Source organism: Mauremys reevesii, linkage group 12 (assembly GCF_016161935.1).
Source record: "Mauremys reevesii isolate NIE-2019 linkage group 12, ASM1616193v1, whole genome shotgun sequence".
Lineage (NCBI taxonomy): Eukaryota > Metazoa > Chordata > Testudines > Geoemydidae > Mauremys > Mauremys reevesii.
Window position 1 is genome coordinate 34,346,091 of NC_052634.1, and position 26,214 is coordinate 34,372,304.

The 26,214-nt window shown below is 51.9% G+C and overlaps 1 protein-coding gene across 1 annotated transcript in view; it reads left to right on the forward strand.

The window, feature by feature from the left end:
* The first annotated feature begins 18,889 nt into the window (after nucleotides 1-18,889).
* The window catches only part of LOC120375715 (nectin-3-like), a 44,508-nt gene continuing 37,183 nt past the window's right edge, over nucleotides 18,890-26,214 (forward strand). The window contains exons 1-3 of the mRNA XM_039496568.1: nucleotides 18,890-19,019; nucleotides 24,277-24,446; nucleotides 25,103-25,441. Coding sequence (XP_039352502.1) covers nucleotides 24,374-24,446; nucleotides 25,103-25,441 — 412 coding nt within the window. The 5' untranslated portion in view covers nucleotides 18,890-19,019; nucleotides 24,277-24,373. The remainder of the gene's footprint in view (nucleotides 19,020-24,276; nucleotides 24,447-25,102; nucleotides 25,442-26,214) is intronic.

Below are 26,214 nucleotides of genomic sequence, written 5' to 3' on the forward strand. Positions count from 1 at the left end.
CCAATAATGGAGATTGCACAACCTCCCTAGGCAATTTATTCCAGTGCTTAACCACCCTGACAGGAAGATTTTCCTAATGTCCAACCTAAACCTCCTTTGCTGCAATTTAAGCCCATTGCTTCTTGTTCTATTCTCAGAGGTTAGGAGAATAATTTTCCTCCCTCCTTCTTGTAACGACTTTTTATGTACTTGAAAATTGTTATGTCCCCTTCTCAGTCTTCTCCAGATTAAACAAACCCATGTTTTTCAATCTTCCCTCATGGGTCATGTTTTTTAGACTTTAAATCATTTTTGCGGCTCTTCTCTGGCCTTTCTCCAATTTGTCTACATCTTTTCTGAAACGTGGCCCCCAGAACTGGACACAATACTCCAGCTGAGGCTAATCAGCGCGAAACAGAGCAGAAGAATTACTTCTCGTGTCTTGCTTACAACAGTCCTGGCTAATACAGCCCAGAATGTTTGCTCTTTTTTTGCCACAGTGTTACACTATTGACTCATATGTAGCTTGTGATAAATGTAATGTTGGTAAGTGCAAAGTAATGCACACTGGGAAAAGTAATTCCAGCCATACATACAAAATGGAGTCTAAATTAGTTGTTATCACTCAAGAAAGATCTTGGAGCCATTACAGATAGTTCTCCGAAAATAGCCACTCAATGTGCAGCAGCAGTCAAAAAACAAACAAACAGTGTGTTAGGAACCATCAGGAAAGGGGTAAATAATCAGGCACTAAATATCATAATGCCTCTAGATAAATCCATGGTAAGCCCACACCTTGAATACTGCATGCAGGTCTGGTTGTCCCCTCTCAAAAAAGATATATTAGAATTAAAATAAATGTGGAGAGGGCAAAACGATTAGGGGGTATAAACCAGCTTGCATATGAGGAGAGATTAAATAAACTGAGACTGTTCATCTTAGAAAAGGGATGAATCATAGAATCACAGAATATCAGGGTTGGAAGGGACCACAGGAGGTTATCTAGTCCAACCCCCTGCTCAAATGACCTCAAGGGAATATGACAGAGAATTATGAAATCATGAATGGTGTGGAGAAAATCAATAAGGAAGTATGTGAAGGCGTAAATAATAACATAAAACTCTGGATCACCCAATAAAATTAGTAGGCAGAAGGTTTAAAACAAACACAAGGATGTACTTCTTCACCCAATGCACGCTCAACCTGTGGAACTTGGTGCCAGAGGATGTTAAGAAGGCCCAATGTATAAGTGGGTTCAAAAAAGTTCATTAATGGCTATTAGCCAAGACGGTCAGGGACGCAACCCCATGCTGTAGGGGTCCCTAAACTTTGACTGCGAGAAGCTGGGACTGGACAACGGGATGGATGGATCACTCAATAAATTGTCCTGTATCATTCATTCCCCCTGAAGCATCTGGCACCAGCCATTGTCGGAAGACAAGATTCTGGGCTAGGTGGACCAGTGGTCTGACTCAGTATGGCCATTCGTATGTTTACAACAGATTCATGAAGGGAATGAACATCTCACTGAAATAGAGAGAATATACCATAAGTAGAAAGAACCTCGGGCTAGTCTACACTGGCAGCGCTTTAACATGGCTTGTGTAGTCGCAGCAGAGCGCTGGGAAGAGCTCTCCCAGCCACGGCCAGCTCTAGGTTTTTTGCTGCCCCAAGCAAAGAAAATTTTGGCTGCCCCCCTCCATTTTTTTTGCTTTTGCACTTTGAAGTTTTGTTTTGACTGTTTAAATTTAAAAAAAAATGAAAACAGAGAATTTGTAATTAGTGAAACAAAACCATTTCCTACTAGTGTAATTTTAACAAAACCCTCCCGCCTGGTCCAACTCTTACCTTGCTGCGGATCTGGCCTGAGGCGGATTCAGCTCCAGTCACCACCACTCCCAGGGCCAGGGGTTGGGGCTGCTGCTGGATCCCAGCCCCGCTCATCCTTGGTCTTTGCCTTGGCCCTGGCATGAGCTGGGCTCAGCCCGGGCTGCTGCTCTGCTCCCCTCTCCTCTCCCCTGGCAGGAGGCGGTGCAAAGGGGAGGAGGAGGAGGAGGAGGAGGAGGCGGGGACAAGCCAAGGAGGTGCGGCCCGCCCGGGTGTCATGTCCCCCCGTCCTCTGCAGCCGAAGCAGGGACGCGCTACTGGCTCCCGCCTGGGGGGTGGCCGCTGCCTGCGGGAGAGCTGTGGGGACAAGCCGAGGAGGAGCGGCCCATTCTCTGCAGCCGGGGAAGGGCCGCGCTACCGCTCTTCCGCGGTCAGCAGCCACCACCCCAAGGCGGAGCCGGTAGCGTGGCCCTGTCCAGCTGCAGAGGATAAGCTGCTCCTCAGCTTGCAGCAGCGCGAACCAGGGCTGCCCAGAGGATTCAGGGGGCCTGGGGCAAAGCAATTATGGGGGCCCCTTCCATAAAAAAAAGTTGCAATACTATAGAATACTGTATTCTCGTGGGGGCCCCTGTGGGGCCCGGGGGAAATTGCCCCACTTCCCCCCTCCCCAGTAGTCCTGGGAAAAATAAACATTTAAAAACCTTCTGCATCTCAGCACAAACCCAGTTTTGAGAACATTTCTTTTCAAGTCACCTTTACAAGGTATCACTGGTTCTCAGCATCAGCTAGTGCTAAAAGGTACTAAAGCTCATTAAAGGGGTTGGACAAATATTTTCCGTCAAATCTTTTTTTGGATCGAAAACTAGAGGTTTTAAAAATGCAGAAAAAAATCACAGACAACGTCTGCTTTCTTTCAAAATTTGTTGTGGTTTTTGTAACTGAAAAAGCTCAAATAAGTCTGCCAAAACCTGAACGTGATTTGGGGTTTCAGAAGGGTGTGGCCAAATATTTGCTGCTTGCTGTGTTTGATTGTTTAAAGAAACAATAAAAAAATCTGCTTAAAAAAATCCAAAACTTTTTAATTTTAATGGAGTTAGACTTGAAATTAGATGAAGGTTTCTAACCATTAGAGGAGTGAAATTCTGGAACAGCCTTCCAAGGGGAGTAGTCGAGGCAAAAGACATATCTGGCTTTAAGACTAAGCTTGATAAGTTTATGGAGGGGATAGTATGATGGGGTAGCCTAATTTTGGCAATTAATTTGGCAACTGATCTTTGATTATCTGCAGGTAAGTATGCCTAGTGGTCTGGGATGGGATGTTAGATGGGATGGGATCTGAGTTACTACAGAGAATTCTTTCCTGGGTGCTGGCTGGTGAGTCTTGCCCACATGCTCAGGGTTTAGCTGATCGCCATATTTGGGGTCGGGAAGGAATTTTCCTCGAGGACAGATTGGCAGAGGCCCTGGAGGTTTTTCGCCTTCCTCTGCAGCATGGGGCACGGGTCACTTGCTGGAGGATTCTCTGCAGCTTGAGGTCAAATCACAATTTGAGGACTTCAATAACTCAGACATAGGTTAGAGTTTTGTTACAGGAGTGGGTGGGTGAGATTCTGTGGTCTGCATTGTGCAGGAGGTCAGACTAGATGATCATAATGGTCCCTTCTGATTTTAAAGTCTATGACTCTATGATATGGCTTGCCTCCTTGATCTTCTATGGCGAAAGCACACACAACAGACAAAGATTTTCCTCCCTCCCAGATTTGAAAGTATCTTGTCTCCTTATTGGTCCTGTTGGTCAGGTGTCAGCTAGGTTATGTGATCTTCTTAACCCTTTACAGGCAAAAGAGGAATTAACGCTTACCTGTATGTTTATGACACACTCTAAAAGCTTATCAGATGTCACTGCTCAATCTGACGGGGGGCCTAGTAAGCCAAAGTTCTTCCAGTCCTTCTGGAAGGGTTTCGTCTTTGGTCAGAAGGACTTGTCTGCCTGCTGAATCAAAAGAAGGCCCTGAGTCAGTTTAGATGCAGACTTTTTATGCCAAACATCCTTTCTTAGTCCGTTGGTCTCTGGAAAACCTAGTTTGAACTGGTTTATGCAAGTGTCCCCAGGCATGGTACCTCTCTGGAGGTCTTTACAACCTGAGTGATTCACCTTAAATCACCACCCATTGCTTTTAGTTCCTGAAGGAGCTGTGGTATCATTCCCCCTCACTCTCCTCCACTGCCCCAAGTTGCATACAGTCCCTGGCCCACAGTGATACATAAACCATTCATAAGCTTAATACGGTATGTATCCCCAGAGATACTGCACAAGGTTGCAACATATGTCATAGTACAATATTAGTCTCTTTTGTAGCTGCATCATATTGACACATTCACTTTGTGATTCACTATAATCCCCAGATCCTTTCCAGTGGCACTATTGCCTAGCTAGTTATTCCCTATTTTGTAGTTATGCATTTGATTTTTCATTCCTAAGTGTGGTACTTTGCACTTGTTTTTATTGAATTTCATCTGCTGATTTCAGACCAATCCTCCAATTTATCAAGGGCATTTAAAATTCTAATCCTGTCCTCCAAAGTGCTTGCAACCCCTCCCAGCCTAGTGTCATCTGCAAATTGCCTAAGTGAACTTTCGACTCCATTATCCAATTGATTTATGAAAATATTGACTAGTGCTGGACCCCTGTGGGACCCACTGGACACATTTCCCCACTTTGAAAGTGTATCATTGATAACCATTCCTTGATTACTGTCCTCCAACCAGTTTTTCACCCACTATTTCACCTACCTGCACATGACTGAGCCGTAGAAGGCAGGCCAAGCACATACTTGGCTAAAATAATGTAGAAATATCTTGTGGTTAATCTGAAGAGCAGAAATACACTATTTTTCTTCTTTGCCCAAGGAGTGACTTGGTAGGTCAGAAGGAGGAATGTGCTCATGCCATCCAGCAAAAGTCACAGTTTCAGCCAGATATCTAGGCACTGGGACAGAGGCTGGGTGAGAAGCTGAGGGTTAAGGTAAGGAAGCCATATTTAGCAGGTGCCCCCTATGAGACTGAACTCAGGCCAGTGGCCATTCAGGCAAGGCATAAGGAGCATACAGAAGCCTGTGCGGTTACAACTAAAGCTGGGTGATTTTTTTGTTCAATGAAAACAACATTTAAGAAAAAATGTGCAGAAAAATGTTGTTTCATTCAACTTTTGTTTTCCACTTAAATTAACGTTTTTAAAAATGGTTTTCATTGAGCTTTTCCTCTCTTGGGCTTTCCTTTTCCTCGCCCCCTTTTCCCTCTCAGGGCGGGGAGAGAAAAAGGTAAAGAGGGAGAAAAAGGAAGTGGGGTAGAGGGGTAACAACACATTGAAAACCTTGGAGGCTTTTTTGGTTCTTGTTTCACCAAGCAGAAAAACAAAAACAAACAAATAAAAACCCTGCTAAACATTTCAAATTAAATAAGATTTTTTAGAATCCTTGACCCATCCTGCTCCTTGTTCCCTGACACCCACCTCCCCAAGACACCCCCCAAATCCAAGCCCCCCTTGCCTGTCCCCTGACCGCCCCCCCCCCAGAACCTCTGCCCCCTGACTGTCCCCAGGACCCCCTGCTCCTTAGCCAACCCCCTGGTCCTGGCCACTTACCCCCGGCTCACTGCGGGCGTCGAGAAGCCGCCCTGAACAGCACTGCAGCCACATGGCTCCGGGCAGGCCTAAGCTCTTCCCCGCTCAGAACTGTGTGGTAAGGGGAGGAACCGCTCGGCCCGGAGCTCGCAGCCCCGCCCCCTTACCACGCAGCTCTGAGCGGGGCAGAGCTCAGCTCCCCCCCGGAGCCACGCAGCTGCAGTGCTGTTCAGCATGCGCTGAGGCGCCGGGGGAATGGCGGGGGCAAGCCTCTGCCATTCTCATGGGGTCCCCTGCGGGCCCAGGGCAAATTGCCCCACTTGCCTCCCGCTGGCGGCCCTGGCGTGAACAAGCCGAGGAGGAGCGGCCCGTCCTCTGCAGCCGGGCAGGGCTGTGCTACTGGGTCCCGCCGCTCTTCCACAGTCAGGGGCCATCCCTCTCCCCCAAGCAGAGCCGGTAGCGCGGCCCTGCCCCAGCTGTAGAGGACCGGCTGCTCCTCCTCGGCTTGTGCGCGGTGCTCTCCCGCGGTCAGCAGCCACTCCCCCACCCTCCTAAGCGGGAGCCGGTAGCGCGGCCCTGCCCTGGCTGCAGAGGACGGGCCGCTCCTCGGCTCACAGTGGCAGCGACAAGCCAAGGAGGAGCGGCCCGTCCTCTGCAGCTGGGGAAGGGCTGCGCTACCAGCTCCCACCTGAGGAGTTGGGGGTGTCCGCTGCCTGCAGGAGAGTGGCGGGGACACGCTCCCTACTTAGCCGGCTCCCTGTCCTGCTGCTCCCGGTGGCAGAACAGGCTGGTTACCACCCTCCGGGCCGTCACGATCCAGCCGGGACGCCGCTTCAGGTATGAGCTGGGGCCCCAGCTTTATGCCGCCCCCTATATTTTGCCACCCTAGGCACCTGCTTGTTTAGCTGGTGCCTAGAGCCACCCCTGCTCCCAGCACTCTAAAAACCCACCTCCACGCGGAACGTAGCTCTCAGTGCTGGTGCACTGTCTATACTGGCGCTTTACAGGCTGAAACTTCCCGTGCTCGAGGGAGTGTTTTTTCAGACCTCTGAGTGAGAGAGTTGCGGCACTGTAAATTGCCAGTGTATTATTTAAACCCTTAATTATTTAAGATCTGATCCTGCAACTGGATAGGTGTGGGAGGATGCCTGTGCCCACAAGGAGCCCTGCAGATGTCAATGGGACTCTATATAAAGGGTCTACCCAGGCATTGTAGATCTGATTGCAGATCAAGGCCTTACAATCACTCCCTTGATTTCCATGACAAAATCCCCGACTTTTAAGGTAGTTTGATTTTAAATAAATTACTGTATTTTTCCATCCTAAGCTGCATGGTATTTTTTCCATGAACATCTAGCTTTTTCCATGTTTTCCTACCTTTCTAGCCTTTTAAAGTTTAGTAACTACTTAACTTTTCTAACCAAGTAAATTCACTTGGAATAGCATGCCATAACTTTTTTAATAACTTCAGTCACATCTGATGTGAAAGAAACCATAGGACAGTGACTAACAGCGTTGCTGCAGATCTGGTACAGTACTCAGACAGAAGAGTGACACACTTAATGAATCAACACACCCCTGGGCTTTACATTATAAGGTTTATGTCTCTTACCCTGTTCTGCTTTTAAGTTCTAATGCAGCACAAGGTGGTATTGTGACATACTGAAAACCTACAGTTGAATTAAAACAACGAAGAGTCCTTGTGGCACAAGCAAAATTGGCACAAGCAATTTCCCCATAAGAATTAATGTAAATGGGGGAGTTAGATTCCAGGGAATTTTTTTTCACCAGACAAAAGATTAAAACTTATACTGTGTGTGTGTGTACGTGTACATATATATATAAACAAACAATTTAATACTGGTACACAGCGATGATGATTGTGAAGCTTGGTTGAGGTGGAGGAGTCAGAGGGTGGGATATTCCCCTGGGAATGCCTTACTGCTAAATGATGAACTAACAACTGGCTGAGCCCTCCAGGATTAACTTGTTGTTAATGTAGCCTCACACTCTACAAGGCAGAAGGAATGAAGGGAGGGGAGACTGCATAGCAGAGAGAGAAAGAGAGAGAGATATGCATTTCCCCTTTAAATATGCTGACCCCTGTCTTAGGTACACTGCCTTGTTAATTAGATCAGCAAGCTGAGACCCACACAGCTGCTGCCAGGAAGCTCCCTCCGTCCTGAGCCCTGTTCTGTGCCCTCCCCTCCTCTATGGAAGATGGGGTAAGCAGGTTTCAGGAGCAAGGGGACACCCACGCATTAGTGCCTCCTTCCTCCCCAACCCCAGCAAGCAGGAGGCTCCAGGAGCAGCTCCAAGGCAGTGGGGGAGGGACAGCTGACCTGGCGGCAATTGATAGCCTGCTGGGGCGACTGCCGCACAGGGAACTTAGGGGAGCTGCTGGGGGGGCTGCTGGTCCACCCTGGTTCCAACTACCCACCAGCTAGTGGCAATGGGTTGCTCTTCCTGCAAGCAGTGGACAAAGCAGGTGGCTGCCAAGCGACGTTAGAAGGGAGCATTGCACAATTTTAAATGAGCAACATAATGATGCTAAGGGGACGCCTTGCAGTGAGGGGTTACTGTGCAGACTAACACAGCCACCGCTCTGAAACCTGCCACCGTTTGGTTACAGTCACACTCCCTCAGGAACAATATGAGCACCATGTCCTGCTGGACCAGCCGCCTTTCCCAGGGGCTGGCAGAGTCTGGCCAGGCTGCCACGGGCAGTGCTAGTTTGATGGGCGTTCTACGCTGAACGGAGCTAGCCACCTGTTCGGGGCTTCCACCTGGCACCCGTTGAACCCCTTTCTTTCAGAACACATGGAAATGCACCTGACCCCCAGTTTGGGGGGCTGTGTCTGCCTTCCCCACCCCCGAGAGCTGATCTGCGCGGTGAAGGAGCCCCCCCGGCACTCCCCAACAGGAACGTCTCTGTGATGTGGGGGCGTCCCCACTCCTGCCCCGCAGCCACCAGGGAACCGGCCCGGGCGCTACTCACCAGCGGCCCCTGCACGGCGGGGCGGGCAGCAGAGGCGCCGGGGCGCTCGGACCCCGCTCATCCCTCCGTATTTCCCGGACATGTCCGGCTTTTTCACCGTTCAGTCTGGGAGGAATAGGGTGACCAGATGCTAACTGTAACACATTGGGACCGCCGGGGGGGCACCTTTTTAATTGTTACACTCGAGTCTCTGGTGGCATTTCGGCGGAGGGGCCTTCAGTCACTGACGGTCTTTGGTGGCATTTCGGCGGAGGGTAATAAGTCTTGCTGCCAAAGACAGAAGCACCCACTGCCAAAATGCTGCCGAAGTCAGCAACTGAGGGACTCACCGGATGGATGAGTGTAACAAAAACAAACAAACAAGAATGCCTGAAACAAAATATCAGAACAAATGGCATCCCCACCGTATTTCGGTCGGGACGCAGGACAAACCGCTCAAAATTGGGACAGTCCCGATTTTATCGGGCCGTCTGGTCACCCTAGGGAGGAATTGGTAATAAGGTAGAAAGGTCCAGGAGTCAGGGGACAGGGAGTGGTTGGATGGGGTGTGGGAATCCCGGGGGTCTGTCTGGGGGCAGGGGTATGGAGAAGAGTTGGGGCAGTCAGGGGACAAGAAACAGGGAGGCTTAGGTAGGGGGTGTGGTCCTGGCCCAGGACTCCTGGGGGCAGGGCCGGCTTTAGGAGGTGTGGGGCCTAATTCGAACAGTTTCGATGGGGCCCCGGCAGGGATGACTAAAGAAAAAAATCATGTAAAAAACCACATGGGGCTTGTACTCACCAGGCGGTGCTCCAAGTCTTTGGTGGCACTTCGGCGGCGGGTCCTTCATTCACTCCAGGTCTTCAGCGGCACTAAAGGACCCACTGCCGAAGACCCAGAGCAAGTGAAGGACCCGCTGACGAAGTGCCGCTGAAGACCCAGAGCGCCACCTGGTGAGTAAAAATGAAAAAGGCGCCTCTAGCGAGGGAAGGGATTCTCACTGGGCATGGGGGCCGATTCGGGGGAATTGGTGGAATAGGCCTAAGGCTGGCTCTGCCAGGGGGGCAGTTAGGGGCATCAGCGAATCCATACAGGGGAGAGGCCCTAGGAATGCAGTAAGTGTGGGAAAACTTTCAATCACAGCTCCCACCTTATTAGGCATCAAAGATTCCACACACACACACACAGAGGCCCTATGAATGCAGTGAGTGTGGGAAAACTTTCAATCGCAGCTCCCACCTTATTCGGCATCAGAGATTCTACACACAGGGGAGCGGCCCTATGAATGCAGTGAGTGTGGGAAAACTTTCAATCAAAGCTCGCACCTTATTCAGCATCAGAGATTCTACACACAGGGGAGAGGCCCTAGAAATGCAGTGAGTGCGGGAAAACCTCCTCTTAGCGCTCAGCCCATGTTAGCCATCAGAGAATCTGCAAGGGAGATCAAGGCAATAAATACCTCTAGGGCTGCCAATACATGTTTTTCTTTAATACTTTTCGTGATTCCCACAGAGTAACTTTTTAAGCTGTTTGAACTATGTGCAGCAGCCTTATCCCTCAGCCTGTCCAGATGTGGGGCCCATTTTTGCTTTTTGCAGTTCGCCCTGTTTTGAGGTGGATCTGTTTGTCCGTTCTATCAGCTCCATTGTCCCATGAGTAATTTGAGTGCTCTTCCTATCTGAGCATGCTCAGTTCATCTGCTGAAGCCACTGCCCTTACACCCGTGGGATTCTGTGGGCTGCTTTTGACAGGGGTTAAAAAGTGGCAAAGGGGGTGAATTGGAGGAGGAGGGGGTGGCCAGGGTCTGAGCAGGTGGTGGAAATTTACTGGTATGGGGGGGGTCAAGCAGCTGGAGGCAGCATTAGGAGAGGGGCTAAAGGGCAAAATCAGGAATGGGGAGGAGGAGGTGGAGTTAAGCCCAGGGGTGAGGCGCTGGCAGAGGGCAAAACCCAGCACAGGCAGGGGCATAGGGGATAACAGTTACCCCAGTGGCCCTGAGACCCCAGTGCTTGGCAAAATAGTTTGTTGGGCCAGAGGCTTTTTTATTTGATCAAAGTGGCTTTTTTGTATAGTCACACGAACTGAGCATGCTCAGTAAGGTCTGCTGAAGCCACTGACCTTCACCCTGCCCTTATTAGCTGTAAAATTCTGCTGACTGCTATTTGCAGGGGTTAAAAAGGGGCAAAGGGGGCGAATTGGTGCAGGGAGGTGGCCAGGGTCTGAGCAGGGGGCGGAAATTGACGGGTCAGGGGGGTCAAGCAGCTGGAGGTAGGATTAGGAGAGGGGCTAAAGGGCAAAATCAGGGCTGGGGGGGAGAAGCAGGAGTTAAGCTCATGGTGAGGTGCTGGCAGAGGGTGACAGGGCAAAACCCAGCACAGGCAGGGGCCCAGGGGGTAGCAGTTACCCCAGTGGGACTGAGACACCCGCGTTTGCAAAAATGGTGAGGGGCAAAGGGGCTTTTTTTATTTCCCCTCTCACAGACAGCACCTCTCAGCATGGGCTTCCCAGGGCTGGGTTCTCAAAAGCACAAGCATCCCGATGCCTAGTCACTGCCGCCCCTCTCTGTCTGATCTAACCTACTGTGTCTACACTACAAAGTTCAAAGCACTGCCGCAGGAGGCAGTGCTCCTAGTAATCCGCCTTGACGAGGGGATGAACTCTGGGACCCGAGCCTGTCCCAGAACTTTAAATAACTCACATCTGCTGTGCTCGGGAGAGTCTCATACTAGTTTCCCAAGTTGTCTTATCTGCTGCTGTGATTCTCTGAATTCCCAGAATTTTTAATTCCAATTTTTTCTTTTTTTCTTCTCATTTTTAGAGCAGATGTTTATTCTGTTGGCTCATCTGACTTCCACTCTGACTGAATTTCTGGCCTAGTGTCAAACCTTTGTTTGGAGTCACTCCACCACTGGGGACTGCATTTTTGCAACTGTTATTTTGACTCAGTCTAGCCCTTAGTGTTTTTCCGCATGCCGTTGTGTACAGCTTTATTTCCTATAATGTCTTTCTCCCTGGAAAAAACTCTATTGTCAGTTTTGCAGAAAATTAGAACTGCCGTCATGGGTCAGACCAATAGTCTACCTAATCTAGTATCCTGTCTTGTGACAGCGGCCAATGCCAGGTGCTTCTAAAGGAATGATCAGACCAGGCAATCACTCAGTGAACCATCCCATTGTCCACTCCCAGCATCTGGCAGCCCAAGGGACAGTTTAGGGACATGCAGAGCATGGGCCTGCATCCCTGCTTAGCTTGGCTAGTAGCCAATGTACTTATCCCGAGGGACTGATCTAATTGTTTTTCAACCCATTAATAGTTTTGCCTTTTTTTTATGTGCCTCTTTGTTCCTGAGCCTGGAGGGTGCAGTAAGACCAGTTCCAATGCCCTGAGCCGAAACACCTGAATGAATCTCAGTCTACCCTCAGACTTTCCTGTTACTTCTCCCGAACATTTCATAGACCTAAGGCCATAGCTACACTTTAAGCATGTGTTAACTCATGTTATGTCAGCACAGAATCACTACGGTTACTATGTCACTAGTGAGCATGCCTCCTACACTCCTTGTCTCAGCAGTCAGGGTACTCACCAGAAGCACTTGTATCCATTCAGAATGAGGTGCACTATGAATAGATCTCCCACTGTCCACTCACTGTATTTTGGGAAGCTTTGGTTTTGCAGTGTATGCTGGGTACCAAACTTCATGAAAATTTAACCTAAATAATCTATAGAGAAACCTCTTTAACCCCATAGGATTGGGTTCCTAATTCATGAACTATTGAAACTCATTTATAAAACTTTTCTTAAACATGACATGAATATATTGTCTCATACTATAGAATTAGTATTTATCATCCATATTCCATGATGAGATATCTTTGAGCTAAAATGTCTTAATTAGAACTATCTTTAGATAGGTTTTTTCCTCAAAAAGCATTTTATCAAAAAATCTGATTTAAATAAAAAAATTCCAATTTTTTAAATGGATGTTTATCCACCCTCCTGCAGCCCCCCCCCCATTAAGAAGTGTCATGATTGAGATGTTTTGTTCAAATGCATGCCTTTGCTTTTTCAAGGATTTCATGCCTGTTATCACTGAGATACATAAATGTGTGTTACATGGGTTTAAGTATTTCAGATTCTTCAGAATTTCAGAAAACAAATTTTTCACAGATTCCTTGACTAGGAAAGGAGCTCTCTGTTCTAAACATCAGTATGGCAGATAAAGCCGGTAAGAAGAGGGTTTCCATATATATATATATATATATATATTCTGTTGTTTTCTGAATATATGGAACAGTGTCTGCAAATACCCCTGCTTGTGCTTTTTTTTTTTTTTTTAATTCTCATTCTTGTGCTCTTTTATTTCCTATCCTGACTACGATTTACTGTGTTAAAATATTACAGGCACTCTCATTCTTTCAAATGAAATGTGATGACCATGGATCTAATGCTGCCAGACTCTGTAAGCTGGAAATACTTTGAACTTGTGCACATAACTCAAATGTATTTCTGTAGCCCTGTGATTGGGCCCTGACTGATACAGCACTGTGAAGGTGTTGAGTTCAGCTTTCCCTGCTTAGATGTCTATGTCATACCTACCCCATAAACATTAGTCTATGCATTGATATTTGCTGGTTGTGTGGCAAAGCACCTTCTTGGTCTCACCAGCCTCAGGTGTTTTTAGGCCTGGTGAGCTGGGTTTGGGGTAAAACAGTCCCTCCTTCTCCCAGCCAGTCTTTTGGGCTTGTTTTTCTCCCCTATGGGAGGGAATGCAGCCTCCCTGGCGTTCAGGAAGGTGGGCCTGGGCTGGGCCAGCTGCTTGGGCAGATCCTGGTGAAAGAGAGAAGAGCAGGCAAGGCTGAGAGGCCCCTCCCTTGTCCCGGGAGGCGACAGGGGGTCCCACAATTTGGCCCAGTGTCACCCTCCCACATACAGAGGAGATGACAGCTCCCAGCAGGCCGTGCTCCATCTCCAGCCCTGCAGGGATGAGACCACAATCCACCAGTGTCCCCCACCCTGCCACCGCCATCAGCAGTCAAGCCCCCTTCTCCCCTGCGAGGGCTGCAGGACTCCCTGCCCCCTGCAACACCAGCCTCCCCGCCATGTACCCCGGCGTGGGGTCGGATAAGGGTGGATTTATTCTTTCCATTCCTCAGCTCTAGCCCTCAGCCCTGGTCTGCCCATACGGGATCCAGGGTCTGGAGCAGTTGGCTGCTTACCCAGGGCTACCAAGGAGCCACCAGGAGAAGGGACTAGATTCTCCAAGGCTCTGCATCCATTCACACTGGTACCCGTCTCACACATGGGGAAACTGAGGCACCAGGGAGGGTGATATCGGCTGCGCCAGGTCAGATTGGGAGTCTGTGGGAGAGCCAGGAAAAGAACCCCGGAGTCCTGGCTCCATGGGCAGCTTGGGACTCCTCCATTTGGGGAGGCTGGGCGCTCCCGGACTGTGGCCCTGCCCCAAGGCTCGCTCCCGCTCAGCATCCCCTGGGCCTTATACCCACCGCCCATGCCTGGCTCCCAGCCTCCCCTGCTCTAACCACTAGACCCAGCGGGGCTGGAACAATTTTTATAGTGGGAGGTGCTGAGAGCCAGTGAACAAAACTGTAAAATCAGTACAGGATGGAAACCACTTCAAGCCAGGGGATGCACCATGACTGGCCCTCACTCCCTTCCCAGAGCTAGCGGTGGGACCCGGATACCCTGGCTCCCAACCCCCACGCTAACCACTAGACCCCACTGCCCTCCCAGAGCTGGGGATAGGAACCAGGAGTCCTGGCTCCCAGCCCGGCTGTGGGTGGAGCAGGATGTACTGGCCATGGGCTCAGCTGGGCATCGCTTATCATCAGGTTGGAGGGGACGAGTCATGGACGGCGTGTACCATGGGCTGGGGCAGGCTGTGTCTCCCCAAACAGCCCAGTGTAGCCCTGCCCATGATCTGCCCAGAAGGCCCCCTCCTGCTCGCCCTTCCCCCTTGGCCCCAGCCCAGTCCAGCTGGCTGCTCCTCCCCAGGGCAGCGTGCTGGGGCAGGGACTAGGGTGGCCATGGCCAGCCTGCGGCCGGGACTTGAGGTGGCTGGGGGGCACCTGGGGATGCCCACCAAGTGCTTGCGAAGGAAGGGCTGGGGTGGGGAGCTGTGTGATGCCTGCCCGGCACTCAGGAGCTGGAGGGGCCGTGCACTGTCCGACCACCCAGCGTTTCGGGACTGGGGGTCACGGGTGGAGGGGGGGCATGCGTCCCCCACCGAGCATGCTAGGGGAAGCCACAGGGGGGCGCTCTGGGCTCCGGTGGGGGAAGGGGGCCAGGAGGGGCAGAGCCGGATGGGGGGATTGGATGCTCCATAAAGCAACCAATGGATCAGATCAATGGGCCAATCTAACCTGTATCGCCCCCTCAAACATCAGATTAATTGGGCCATCTAGCCTGGTATCCCCTCCCCACAACAATATCAATGGGCCCATCTAGCCTGGTATACCCCACCCTACATGAGATCAATGGGCCCATCTAACCTTCTTATCCCCACCCCATATCAGATCAATGGGCCCATCTAATCTGATATCCCCCACCCAACAATAATATCAATGGGCCCATGTAGCCTGGTATCCCCCTCCCCACAAAAATATCAATGGGCCCATCTAAACTGTATCACCCCCCCCACCTCAACATCAAATCAATGGGCCCATCTAGTCTTGTATCCCCCATCCCACATTGGAACAATGGGTCCATCTAGCCTGGTATCCCCCTCCCCAACATTAGATCAATGTGGTCTGTGGGATGCACCCTTAAACAGCTGAAGTTGGTTAACATAATCAAGTTTTTGCTTGTTTGTTTTACATGTATCTTGTTTTTAGTAACCCACATGTAACACACAGATTAACTTATTTCATCTCCAGTGTAATAGGGACCAAGTCTTCTATAACACAAGCTCTGTGTCTGGTCTGGTTTTTCCAGGTCTTTAGCACACATATGCCTGCTTTCGATACTTTCGCAGTTGTTGCGCAGACATTCCTTTTTTGCTGAATTCGTGCAACTGCGAAAGTATCGAAAGCAGGCATATGTGTGCTAAAGACCTGGAAAAACCAGACCAGACACAGAGCTTGTGTTATAGAAGACTTGGTCCCTATTACACTGGAGATGAAATAAGTTAATCTGTGTGTTACATGTGGGTTACTAAAAACAAGATACATGTAAAACAAACAAGCAAAAACTTGATTATGTTAATCAACTTCAGCTGTTTAAGGGTGCATCCCACAGACCACATTGATCTAATGTTGGGGAGGGGGATACCAGGCTAGATGGGCCCATTGATCTGATGTGGGGTGGGGAATACGAGGCTAAATGGGCCCATTAATCTGATGTGGGGGAGATACGAGGCTAGATGGGCCCATTGATTTGATGTGGGGTGGGGGATATGAGGCTAGATGGGCACATTGATCTGATGTGGGGTGGGGGATATGAGGCTAGATGGGCCCATTGATTTGATGTGGGGGGGGGGATACGACGCTAGATGGGCCCATTGATCTGATGTTGGGGTGCGGGGGGCGATACAGGTTAGATGGGCCCATTGATATTGTGGGGAAGAGGGATACCAGGCTACATGGTCCCATTGATATTATTGTGGGGTGGGGGATATCAGATTAGATGGGCCCATTGCTCTGACATGGGGTGGGGATAACAAGGTTAGATGGGCCCATTGATCTCATGTAGGGTGGGGTATACCAGGCTAGATGGGCCCATTGATATTGTTGTGGGGAGGGGGATACCAGGCTAGATGGCCCAATTAATCTGATGTTTAGGGGGGGCGATATAGGTTAGATTGGCCCATTGATCTGATCCATTGGCTGCTTTATGGAGCATCCAATTCCCCCAGCCGGCCCTGGCCCCCTTTCCCCACCGGAGCCCAGAGCACCCCCCTGTGGCTTCCCCTAGCATGCTCGGTGGGGGACACATGCCCCCGCTCCACCCATGACCCCCAGTTCCGAAACGCTGGGTGGTCGGACAGTGCATGCCCCCCCCAGCTCCTGAGTGCCGGTCAGGCAGCACACAGCCCCCACCCCAGCCCTTCCTTCGCAAGCACTTGGTGGGCATCCCCAGTGCCCCCCAGCCTCCTCACGTCCCAGCCACAGGCTGGCCATGGCCACCCTAGTCCCTGCCCCAGCACGCTGCCCTGGGGAGGAGCAGCCAGCTGGACTGGGCTGGGGCCAAGGGGGAAGGGCGAGCAGGAGGGGGCCTTCTGGGCAGATCATGGGCAGGGCTACACTGGGCTGTTTGGGGAGACACAGCCTGCCCCAGCCCATGGTACACGCCGTCCATGACTCGTCCCCTCCAACCTGATGGTAAGCGATGCCCAGCTGAGCCCATGGCCAGTACATCCTGCTCTACCCACAGCCGGGCTGGGAGCCAGGTCTCCTGGTTCTTATCCCAAGCTCTGGGAGGGCAGTGGGGTCTAGTGGTTAGAGTGGGGGTTGGGAGCCAGGATATCCGGGTCCCACCGCTAGCTCTGGGAAGGGAGTGAGGGCCAGTCGTTGTGCACCCCCTGGCTTGAAGTGGTTTCCATCCTGTACGGGGTTTACAGTTTTGTTCACTGGCTCTCAGCACCTCCCACTATAAAAATTGTTCCAGCCCCGCTGGGTCTAGTGGTTAGAGCAGGGGAGGCTGGGAACCAGGCATGAGTGGTGGGTATAAGGGCCCAGGGGATGCTGAGCGGGGGCAAGCCTTGGGGCAGGGCCTCAGTCCGGGAGTGCCCAGCCTCCGCAATTGGAGGAGTCCCAAGCTGCCCACGGAGCCAGGACTTCTGGGTTCTTTTCCTGGCTCTCCCACAGACTCCCAATCTGACCTGGCGCAGCCCATATCGCCCTCCCTGGTGCCTCAGTTTCCCCATGTGTGAGACGGGTACCAGTGTGAATGGATGCAGAGCCTTGGAGAATCTAGTCCCTTCTCCTGGCAGCTCCTTGGTAGCCCTGGGTAAGCAGCCAACTGCTCCAGACCCTGGATCCCGTATGGGCAGACCAGGGCTGAGGGCTAGATCTGAAGAATGGAAAGAATAAATCCACCCTTATCCGACCCCACGCCAGGGTACATGGCGGGGAGGCTGGTGTTGCAGGGGGCAGGGAGTCCTGCAGCCCTAACAGGGGAGAAGGGGGTGATTACCCGGCTTGACTGCTGATGGCGGTGGTGGGCTGGGGGACACTGGTGGATTGTGGTCTCATCCCTGTAGGGCTGGAGATGGAGCACGGCCTGCTGGGAGCTGATGTCTCATCTGTATGTGGGAGGGTGACACTGGGCCAAATTGTGGGACCCCCTGTCGCCTCCCGGGACAAGGGAGGGGCCTCTCAGCCTTGCCTGCTCTTCTCTCTTTCACCAGGATCTGCCCAAACAGCTGGCCCAGCCCAGGCCCACCTTCCTCAACACCAGCAGCTTCAAATTCTGGTGAGTGGAGCGGCCGGGGAGTGGAGGCCTCTCAAGCCCACCACGGGGAGCAGGGGCCAGGGCAGTAGAGGGGGGCACGGGCTAGGATGGGGGGAGGTGGGGTTGGAGAGATGTCGGGGGTGAAGCTGGGACTCAGGGAGGGAATGGGGCAAGCTGCAGGGAGAAAGTGTAGAGAGGGGGATGTCACAGGGGTGGGAGCTGGGGGGGCTGGGAAGCTGAAGGGGAGGGGACACAGCCGAGGGGAGGTACTGGGGAGACCGCGGGGGGGTGCTCAAGAGGCAGTAGGCATGGGGGGGAGGCACAGGCGGGAGCTCGTACTGGGGTTGGGGTGTCAGGCTATCGCGGTTCTCCTTGTGAATGGCACCAGGCTGCAGGGAACCCCACGGCCGGCAGCCCCCCTGCCTCCCAGCCTGGATTCCCAGCATGTAGCCGGCAAGGCGGGGGGGATGTGACTGCCTCAGGGGCATTTACCCCACTCCCATCCCCTGCTGGTGGGAAGTGGGAGGGGCTTGGGGCTCCGCAGCAGAGAGCCCATTCGGGGAGGTTCCCCCAGGGAAGGCTGGACATCAGGGTCCCCGTCCCCAGGAAGGATGGACTGAGTCTGGTGCGAGGGGTTAGTTTGTTAGCATGGCCCCCTACAGAACCACTGCCACCGGCTCCGCGGCCCCAGGCCTCCGGGGCACAACGTGGTTCTAAGGGAGGCGGGGTAAGGGAGGCGCCCCCTAGACAAGCTGGGGGGCTGGGAGGGAGGTGACAGCAGGAGCACCAGGACCTCAAGGCTGAGACTCGCCAACTCATCACAGCAGTGGCTGCGCAAAGTGCCCCCGGATCCGGTGTGGCTGCTCCCCCCACCCCCGCTGCAGCCTGGGAGGGGTCTGGCCCCTGCAGCACCCTGGGGTGGGGGGCTGGACACTGCAGCCCCCCCCCATTGCACCCGGGGAGGGGTCTGGTCTCCGCTGCACCCGGGGGGGGGGGGGTCTGGATAATGCAGGCAGCCCCCACCCTCGCACTCTAACCCGGGGGGGGGTGGGGGGATTTTTCTTGCGCTCCGATTGGTCAGGGCTCTCTCTTCGCTTCCTATTGGCCGTGTCTGGAGGGGCGGAGCTTCGCGGGCGGCGTCACGTGCCCCCGAGGCGGTCGCGTGGCGGCTCTTGAGCAGCACGCGGCGCGGCCCGGAGCGCGAGCGGGTAAGGCGGGGGGTGGGCCCTGAGATCCCCAACCTCTTCTACCCCCTCCCCAAATATCTCCCACCGCGTCGTCTAGCCCCCGCCCCTTCCTGAAACACCTCCCACCCCGCTTCTACCCCCCCTCAGGGCCGCCCAGAGAATTCCGGGGGCCCGGGGTCTTCGGCGGCGGGGCCCGGAACGGAAGCCCCCCCCCCCCCCGCCGAAGTACGTCCGAAGACCGGGAGCGAAGAAGAGTTTTCCGGGCCCCCGCTCCAGGGAGCCCTGTGGGGCTCGGGGTCTGGGGCAAATTGCCCCTTTTGGCCCCCCTCTGGGCGGCCCTGCTCCCCTCAAATATCTCCGACCCCCAAATGCCTCTTTCCCCTCTTCTACCCCCACCCCAAACACCCCTGCCCCTCTGCAAACGCCTCCTCCCCTTCTACCCCCTGCCCCAATAGCCCCCGTCCCTCCCCAAATGCCTCTCAGCCCCCCTTCTAACTCCTCCCCAAATAGCCCCCGCCCACTCCCCAAATGCCTCCCACCCCGTTCTACCCCTGCCTCCTCCCCAAATATCTCCCACCACCTCATCTAGCCCCGCCCCAATACCTCCCCTCTACACACCGCCCCAATAGCCCCTGCCCCTCCCCAAATGCCTCCCACCCCTTCTACCGCCTGCCTTCAAATATCTCCCTCCCCTTCTACCCCACCCTCCAAATGCCTCCCACCCCTCTTCTACCCTCCACCCCAACCCCACCACCCCTCTGCAAATGCCTCCTTCCCCTTCTACCCCTGCCATCAAATACCTCCTGCCTCCTACCCCAACCCCCAAATACCTCTCCCCCTTTCTACACCCCACCCTCCAAATACCTCCCACCCCTTCTACCCTCCGCCCCCCAATGCCTCCCACACCTCCTGTTCTTCCCCTGCCCGCAAATATCCCCAACCCCAATGCCTCCCATCCCCTCAACTACCCTTGTCCCCAAATACCAGCCCCATAGTGCTTCTCACCCCCTTGTAGCCTCTGCCCCGAATACCCCCAACCTCTCTCAAATACCCCGCTCCCACTTCTACACCCACCCCAATCCCTCCCACCCTTCTACCCCTTGCCTGCAAATACTCCCCGATCCCCAATGCCTCCTCCCCTTCTAACCTCACCCCCAAATACCCCAACGCCTCCCACCCCCTTCTACCCTCCCCAAATACCCCTGGCTACCAATGCCTCCCATCCCCTTCTACCCTTGCCCCCAAATACCTCCCGGTCCCCCATGTCTCTCACCCCGTTCTACCCATGTCTCCAAATACCTCCCATCCCCAGTGCTGCGCAGCCCCTTCTACCCTCCACCCCTTCTACCCCCAGCCCCTTCTACCCCCTGCACTCCCAAATACCCCCCGGCCCCCCAATGCCTCCCACCCCCTTCCACCCTCTGCCCCCCAATGCCCCCCAATGCCTCCACCCCCCTCTTCTGCCCCCGCCTGCAAATATCCCCCGAACCCCAATGTCTCCCACCCCTTCTACCCTCACCCCCAAATACCCCCATCCCTCCAATGCCTCCCACCCCTTTCTACTACCGCCCCAAATACCCACCGGCCCCCAATGCCTCCCACCCACCTCATACCCCTTCCTCTTCTAGCTCCTCCTCCAAATAGGTCCCATCCTCCCCTCTTCTAGTCCCCAAATACTTCCCACTCCTCTTCTAGCCCCCACCATCCCACCTCTAGCCTTTATCCCGAAATACCTCCCATGCTCCCCTTGTCTAGCCCCCACCATCCCTCACTTAGTCCTCAGCCCCCAATACCTCAGCCCCCTCCTCTAGCCCCCAGTCCTGCCTCTGCCCCTCCTAACACGTGCATTGATCTCTAACATCCTGTCCTGTAACCCAGTGGTTTTCAACCTTTTTCATTTGCGCCCCCCCCCCCAAGCATTTCAAATGGAGGTGCAGACCGTGGTGGACATCTCAGACATGCTCTGCAGACCCCCAGGGAGCCATGTACCATAGGGGGAAAACCACTGACCTGGACCCCCCCTCCCAAACATCTACCCCAGCTCCTCTGTCCTGTAGACCCCCTGCTCACCCCCTCGTTCCTCATCTAGCCTTCGGAGATGAAAGGGGTCTCGTGACTCTGGGGCCTCTGCCATCACCCCTGGTGGTTTGAGGACAGGCTGGCCCATGGCAGGGAGCTCCCAGTACAGTTTAACCAGCCGAGACTGAGGTGGAAAGAGGGGGGTGGGGAATGGACCCTGTTAGTAAGCGAGGGAGCCATTGTGGGTGAGTGGGGCTGGTTGGTGGGGGGGAAGCTGGACATCATGGCGCAGTGTGGGGTTCGTAGTGTCAGTAGGAAGGGCTGGGGTTGGATGGATGGTGTGGCATAGTGTAGGGTGAGGGTCTGTCTGGCTAGGAATTAATAAGTCATTTTTAGAATACAGACATCAAGAGCCAAATTCTGAATGGCTGTGTCCTGTACACACCTTCCCAAAAACGGCTCCATAGGGTGTGTGCCCGGCTCCCTCCCCTGAATGTGAAGGGCCCGTGCAACAGGAAAGCTGAAAGAACAGACCGGTCTCTAAGGAGTGAAGGGAGGTCTGGTTGGATGTGTCTGGCTGTCTACATCCATGAGCTCTCTGTCTACAATCTAATCTCTTTTAGAATGTAGATCAGTGGTAGTTCATATTAACAGGAAGCACCTTAAACTATTTGAATTTTCAAAGCTTTTTGTATACAGGCCACAGAGATCACTAGTACATAGGTGTGCTGCTATGAGTGACCTGTGGCCTTGGCTAAATCCTACATATTCCAGGGTTCATTTTTCACACTTCTTTTATCCTTTGTTTGACATGCTCTGTGAAATTCTTCCAGCCAATTTCCCCAATTATTTCTTCTCCATTCCCCCAGGATGGAGGGGGTGGTTCTGGGGCCAGCTGCTGGAGTGGCCCTGGGGACAGCCACAGCAGCTGCTTCTCTGGCGGCCCCCAGCAGGGGTCCCAGGGTGGCCGGAGCAGCCGTGGTCCACTGACCCAGGCAGCGGTCCTTGGGCGGCCAGCCAGAGCAGCCGCAGCCTTTGGCAGCTGCTGTTGCTGGCCCAAGCGCCCTCCCCCCCGCCCAGTGCCTCCCTCCGGCCCTCCCCGCAGCAGCCCCCTCGTGCCCCCCAGTGTCATCTTCCCAGGATTTAGTCACAGGTATTTTTAGTATAAATCGTGGACTGGTCAGGGGCCATGAAGTTTTGTTTATTGCAGTGGTCCCCAACCTTTTCGTCTGGTGAATGATCACTGCGGCGGTGGAGCACCCACCGAAATGCCGCCGAATTTCGGCAGCGACGCCTCTCGATGATGTCACTTGATCGAGACGCGTCCCTGCCGAAATGCTGCTGAAATTTGGCGGCATTTTGGCGGGTGCTTTCCTGGGAGCCAGGACGCGGGCGCATTAAGATGCCCCTGCGGGCACCATGGCAGCCGCGGGCACCGTGTTGGGGACCACTGGTCTATTGCCTGTGACCTGTCCGTGATGTCTACTAAAAATACCCATGACTAAATCAGAGCCTTAATAATAATCCCAGAGAGGGCACTTCCCTTTTCAGTTTCAGATGAATAATTTATGTTGGGTCATTACAGAGAATAATATCACAAAAAAACATCTTTTTTCTTTTAAGAATCCTGACAAAATTCCCAATTTGCAGCTCAAACAATCGATAATAAAATGATAGTTCAGGGGGAGATATTTTTTAGAGAGAGGGGCCAAATCCTGGGACTTCTCATCTCACAAAAGTGAGCAGGATTTAGCTGGGGACCCGTTTTTCCTGTGCATTACCAGGATCCATTCCTCAGCTGGACGGCAGCATTTGGCCCTCAGTTGTACGCTCGTGGATAGTGGCTCTGGGACCAAATGCATTGCTGGTGTAATTCCACTGCAGTCGGTGAAGTGACACTAGATTAAATTGATCCTCAAAGCCTAATTTTTACCTCAGAAACATCAGTTCAATGCTGTCTCAAGTCAGTGGGGGATATTTATGGCTTTCTAAGGATATGGTAAAAAAAAATGGTGTCACTGAGAGATGCAAATAATGTCTGTGAAACATATAAATCCCTGGAATGCATTTTGGTTATAGAGGGTAGGAAAGAAGGTCCTCTCTCCCCCCACCTCCCATCCGCACGTACAGACCACTGTTGCTTAAGTGTAGAGTCCACAGCTGAGCATTTGCAACATAAACCAGAGAGACTATCACAGGTATTCCTAGAAACCTGATGAGTCACACAGGTACAGCTGGGGAGCTATTCTGTAGTGTACATCTATCTCTCTTTAACCTTTATAGTGAGTATCTGATTATGTAAATGGTGTTGACCCATACGTGGGGTTGTGAAGGTATTTCTCCACCTGGTTAGTTTGGCAGACACCCTTGGAGCTTTTCACCTTCCTCTGCAGCATGGGGCATGGGTCCCTTGCTGGTTTGAACTAGTAAATGGTAGTTCTTCGGGTGCTTGCTCATGTCCATTCCCCTTGTATGTGTGCTCTCCACATGCACCGGTGTGGGACGTTTTTCCACTAGCAGTATCCACAGGGGAGCTGCTCTGGCCCCCTCTGGAGTGGCGCCCGCATGGCACAGTATAGGGAGTGCTGCCAGCTCCCCCCACCCTCAGTTCCTTCTTGCAGCCAGTGGCGGTGCATGGGCTGTTTGCCGCTCTTACTAGTCTTGCTTAGGCTTTGTTCATATGAACTAGAGTTCTTGTAAAGGGAGTGTTTTATAAGGACAAGGTGCAGCTGCGGCGCCACACAGCCTTCCTACCAAAGGTGGTATCTTCCTTCCACATGAGCCAGGTCGTATTCCTGCCTGTGTTCTGTCCCAGACCACACAAGACTGGACGTCCAGAGGGCCTTGGCTTGGCAGAGCTGTTTTACAGTCTGTGTATCTGTGCACTCCTACCCGCCTCCACAGGAACTGCTGGGTCACCTAATGTGGAATGGACATGAGCAAGCACTGGAAGAAGAAAAGACAGTTACCTGTTCCGTAACTGGTGTTCTTGGAGATGTGTTGCTTATATCCATTCCACGACCCACCCTCCTTCCCCTCTGTCAGCGTTTCCGTCAAGAAGGAACTGAGGGTGGGGGCAGCTTCCAAGTTTACACAGATCCCTGTGTGGGCAGTCAGACCATGCTCCTGTCTCAGGAATTCACTCCAGCTTGGGATCCTTGCCTCCCTGCTGTTGTCCTCCCCACGAGGTGATCAACTGAGGTCTGTGTGGTGACAGAACTGGTTTGTAACAGGCTTGTCTTTTACATTCTCCTCTCAGGCTTGCTGGCAGACTTGTCTGGGGCTCTGACAGAGGCGAAGCACAGGGACTACCCAGAAGAACACAGGCAAATCAGAATCACTCCTCTCCTGCAGCAATGGGTTGGCTGGAAGCATCAAACTGGCAGCTTCACGTTTCCTTGATCGTGCTACTCTCCATACACATGAAAGGTAAGGAGAAAAAAGTGTTCCGCAATGTAATTCTAACAGGGTGGTGAGCTGAAAGATAAAAGGTAACTGTTCAATTTTATTATGAAAGGAAAAGTTTAGTGTGGAGAATCGCAGCTTAAGAATCTCCAAACCACAGTTCAGTCTGGGAAAGTACAGCATTTTAGCTGTTAGTATGGCGCTCCTCCTGCCACGCACCTGAAGGATCCTCTTGTGCACCCCACTTTGGAGACCACTGTGTTAAACAGTTCAACTTCCTGTGACTCATCCTTCAGTACTGGACATGTGGTTTGTTTTGGGGGATTTTTTGTTTGTTTGGGGGTGGTGTTGGTTTTTTTGATGCTTTAGGGAATCTTACTTTGGTTCCCTAATAGGACATGATACAGTTAAACCAAATGGCCAGAAGAAACAGTAGAAGTACCTTTGTATAGTCAGTTTGCTCTCAAAGATTGAATGTGTGGTAGGAATGTAGTAATCAGTAGGAGAAAATTAACTTCATGAGTCTGCTCTGTGCACTGAGCCCTGATAAAACTTTGGATCCCAACACCCTGAACAGCTCAAGGTCCCACCTTCCCTATTGACAACTATCTTGGAATATGGTTCTTAACTTAGTGATTTGGACCCATCTCTCAACTAACACAACATTTCTTTGTTTTTAGGTGCCTTGTTTGAACCAGTTGTTGATCCACATGTAACAGCAGTTTGGGGGAAGAATGTCACCCTGAAATGCATAATTGAAATAAATGGAACAATAACACAAATCTCATGGGAGAAGATGCATGGTAAAAGTAAACACACCATTGCTGTTCATCATCCTAAATATGGGTTTACTGCTCGAGGAGACTACCAAGGAAGAGTGTCACTTAAGAACTACTCACTTACTGATGCAACTATCACCCTAAACAATATAAGCTTCTCTGATTCAGGAGAATATATATGCAAAGCAGTTACATTCCCACTAGGAAATGCTCAGTCATCAACAACTGTAACTGTATTGGGTATGTTTGCTTTTTAATTTTATATTTAATTTTTTTATCCCCAAAAGCCCCCACAAAAAGCTAAACAAACTCCATAGGACTTGGTTACATGGAGACATTGTGTGTGGCACGCTGGGGTCTGAATCTACAGCACAGTATCTTGCCACATAATGATTGGCCGTGTTTACCTTCCTGCTGTGTACTGAAAGTTCAGTAGTGGGGTTTGACAGATGTTTCAAATATTGTTAGTGGGCTCCAGCTTTGTAGGAAGTGATCGAGTTTCTTAATGCTGTGACTTACAGAAGTATACAACTTATTCTTCTGTCTCAAGTTTACTTTAACAATCCTCTTGGCTGACTTAGAAGACAATGCAGAGTAGGTGTTGTAATGCAGTATTAGTTGGTTTGTGACTTTTTTTGGTCATCGTAGCCACATCCACGAGAAGACTACAAGCCTTTTGATTCAGAGTCATTCTTAGTGATTTGGGGAGGACTACATTTTTTAAATCAGAAGATCCAGGCACTCTGTCAAATAATCCAAAAGCTGAGAATAGTGTGTGCATTTTTTTTAAAGTAGGTAATATGGTTGGGCCTTAAGTGCAAGAAGGAGAAAATAGACATTGAGTGATGGAATTAATATACTGGACAGTGCTTGCTGAGTGAAGAAATTCTTTGTTGGGTTACAGTAAGCTGAGATGAAATTGTTGCTATTTCAAATGTTTGACAAAAATGTGCTAAAATAGTGCAGTTAATTAAAAATAAATGTTTATGTTTAAAATAAACTGCACGTGAATG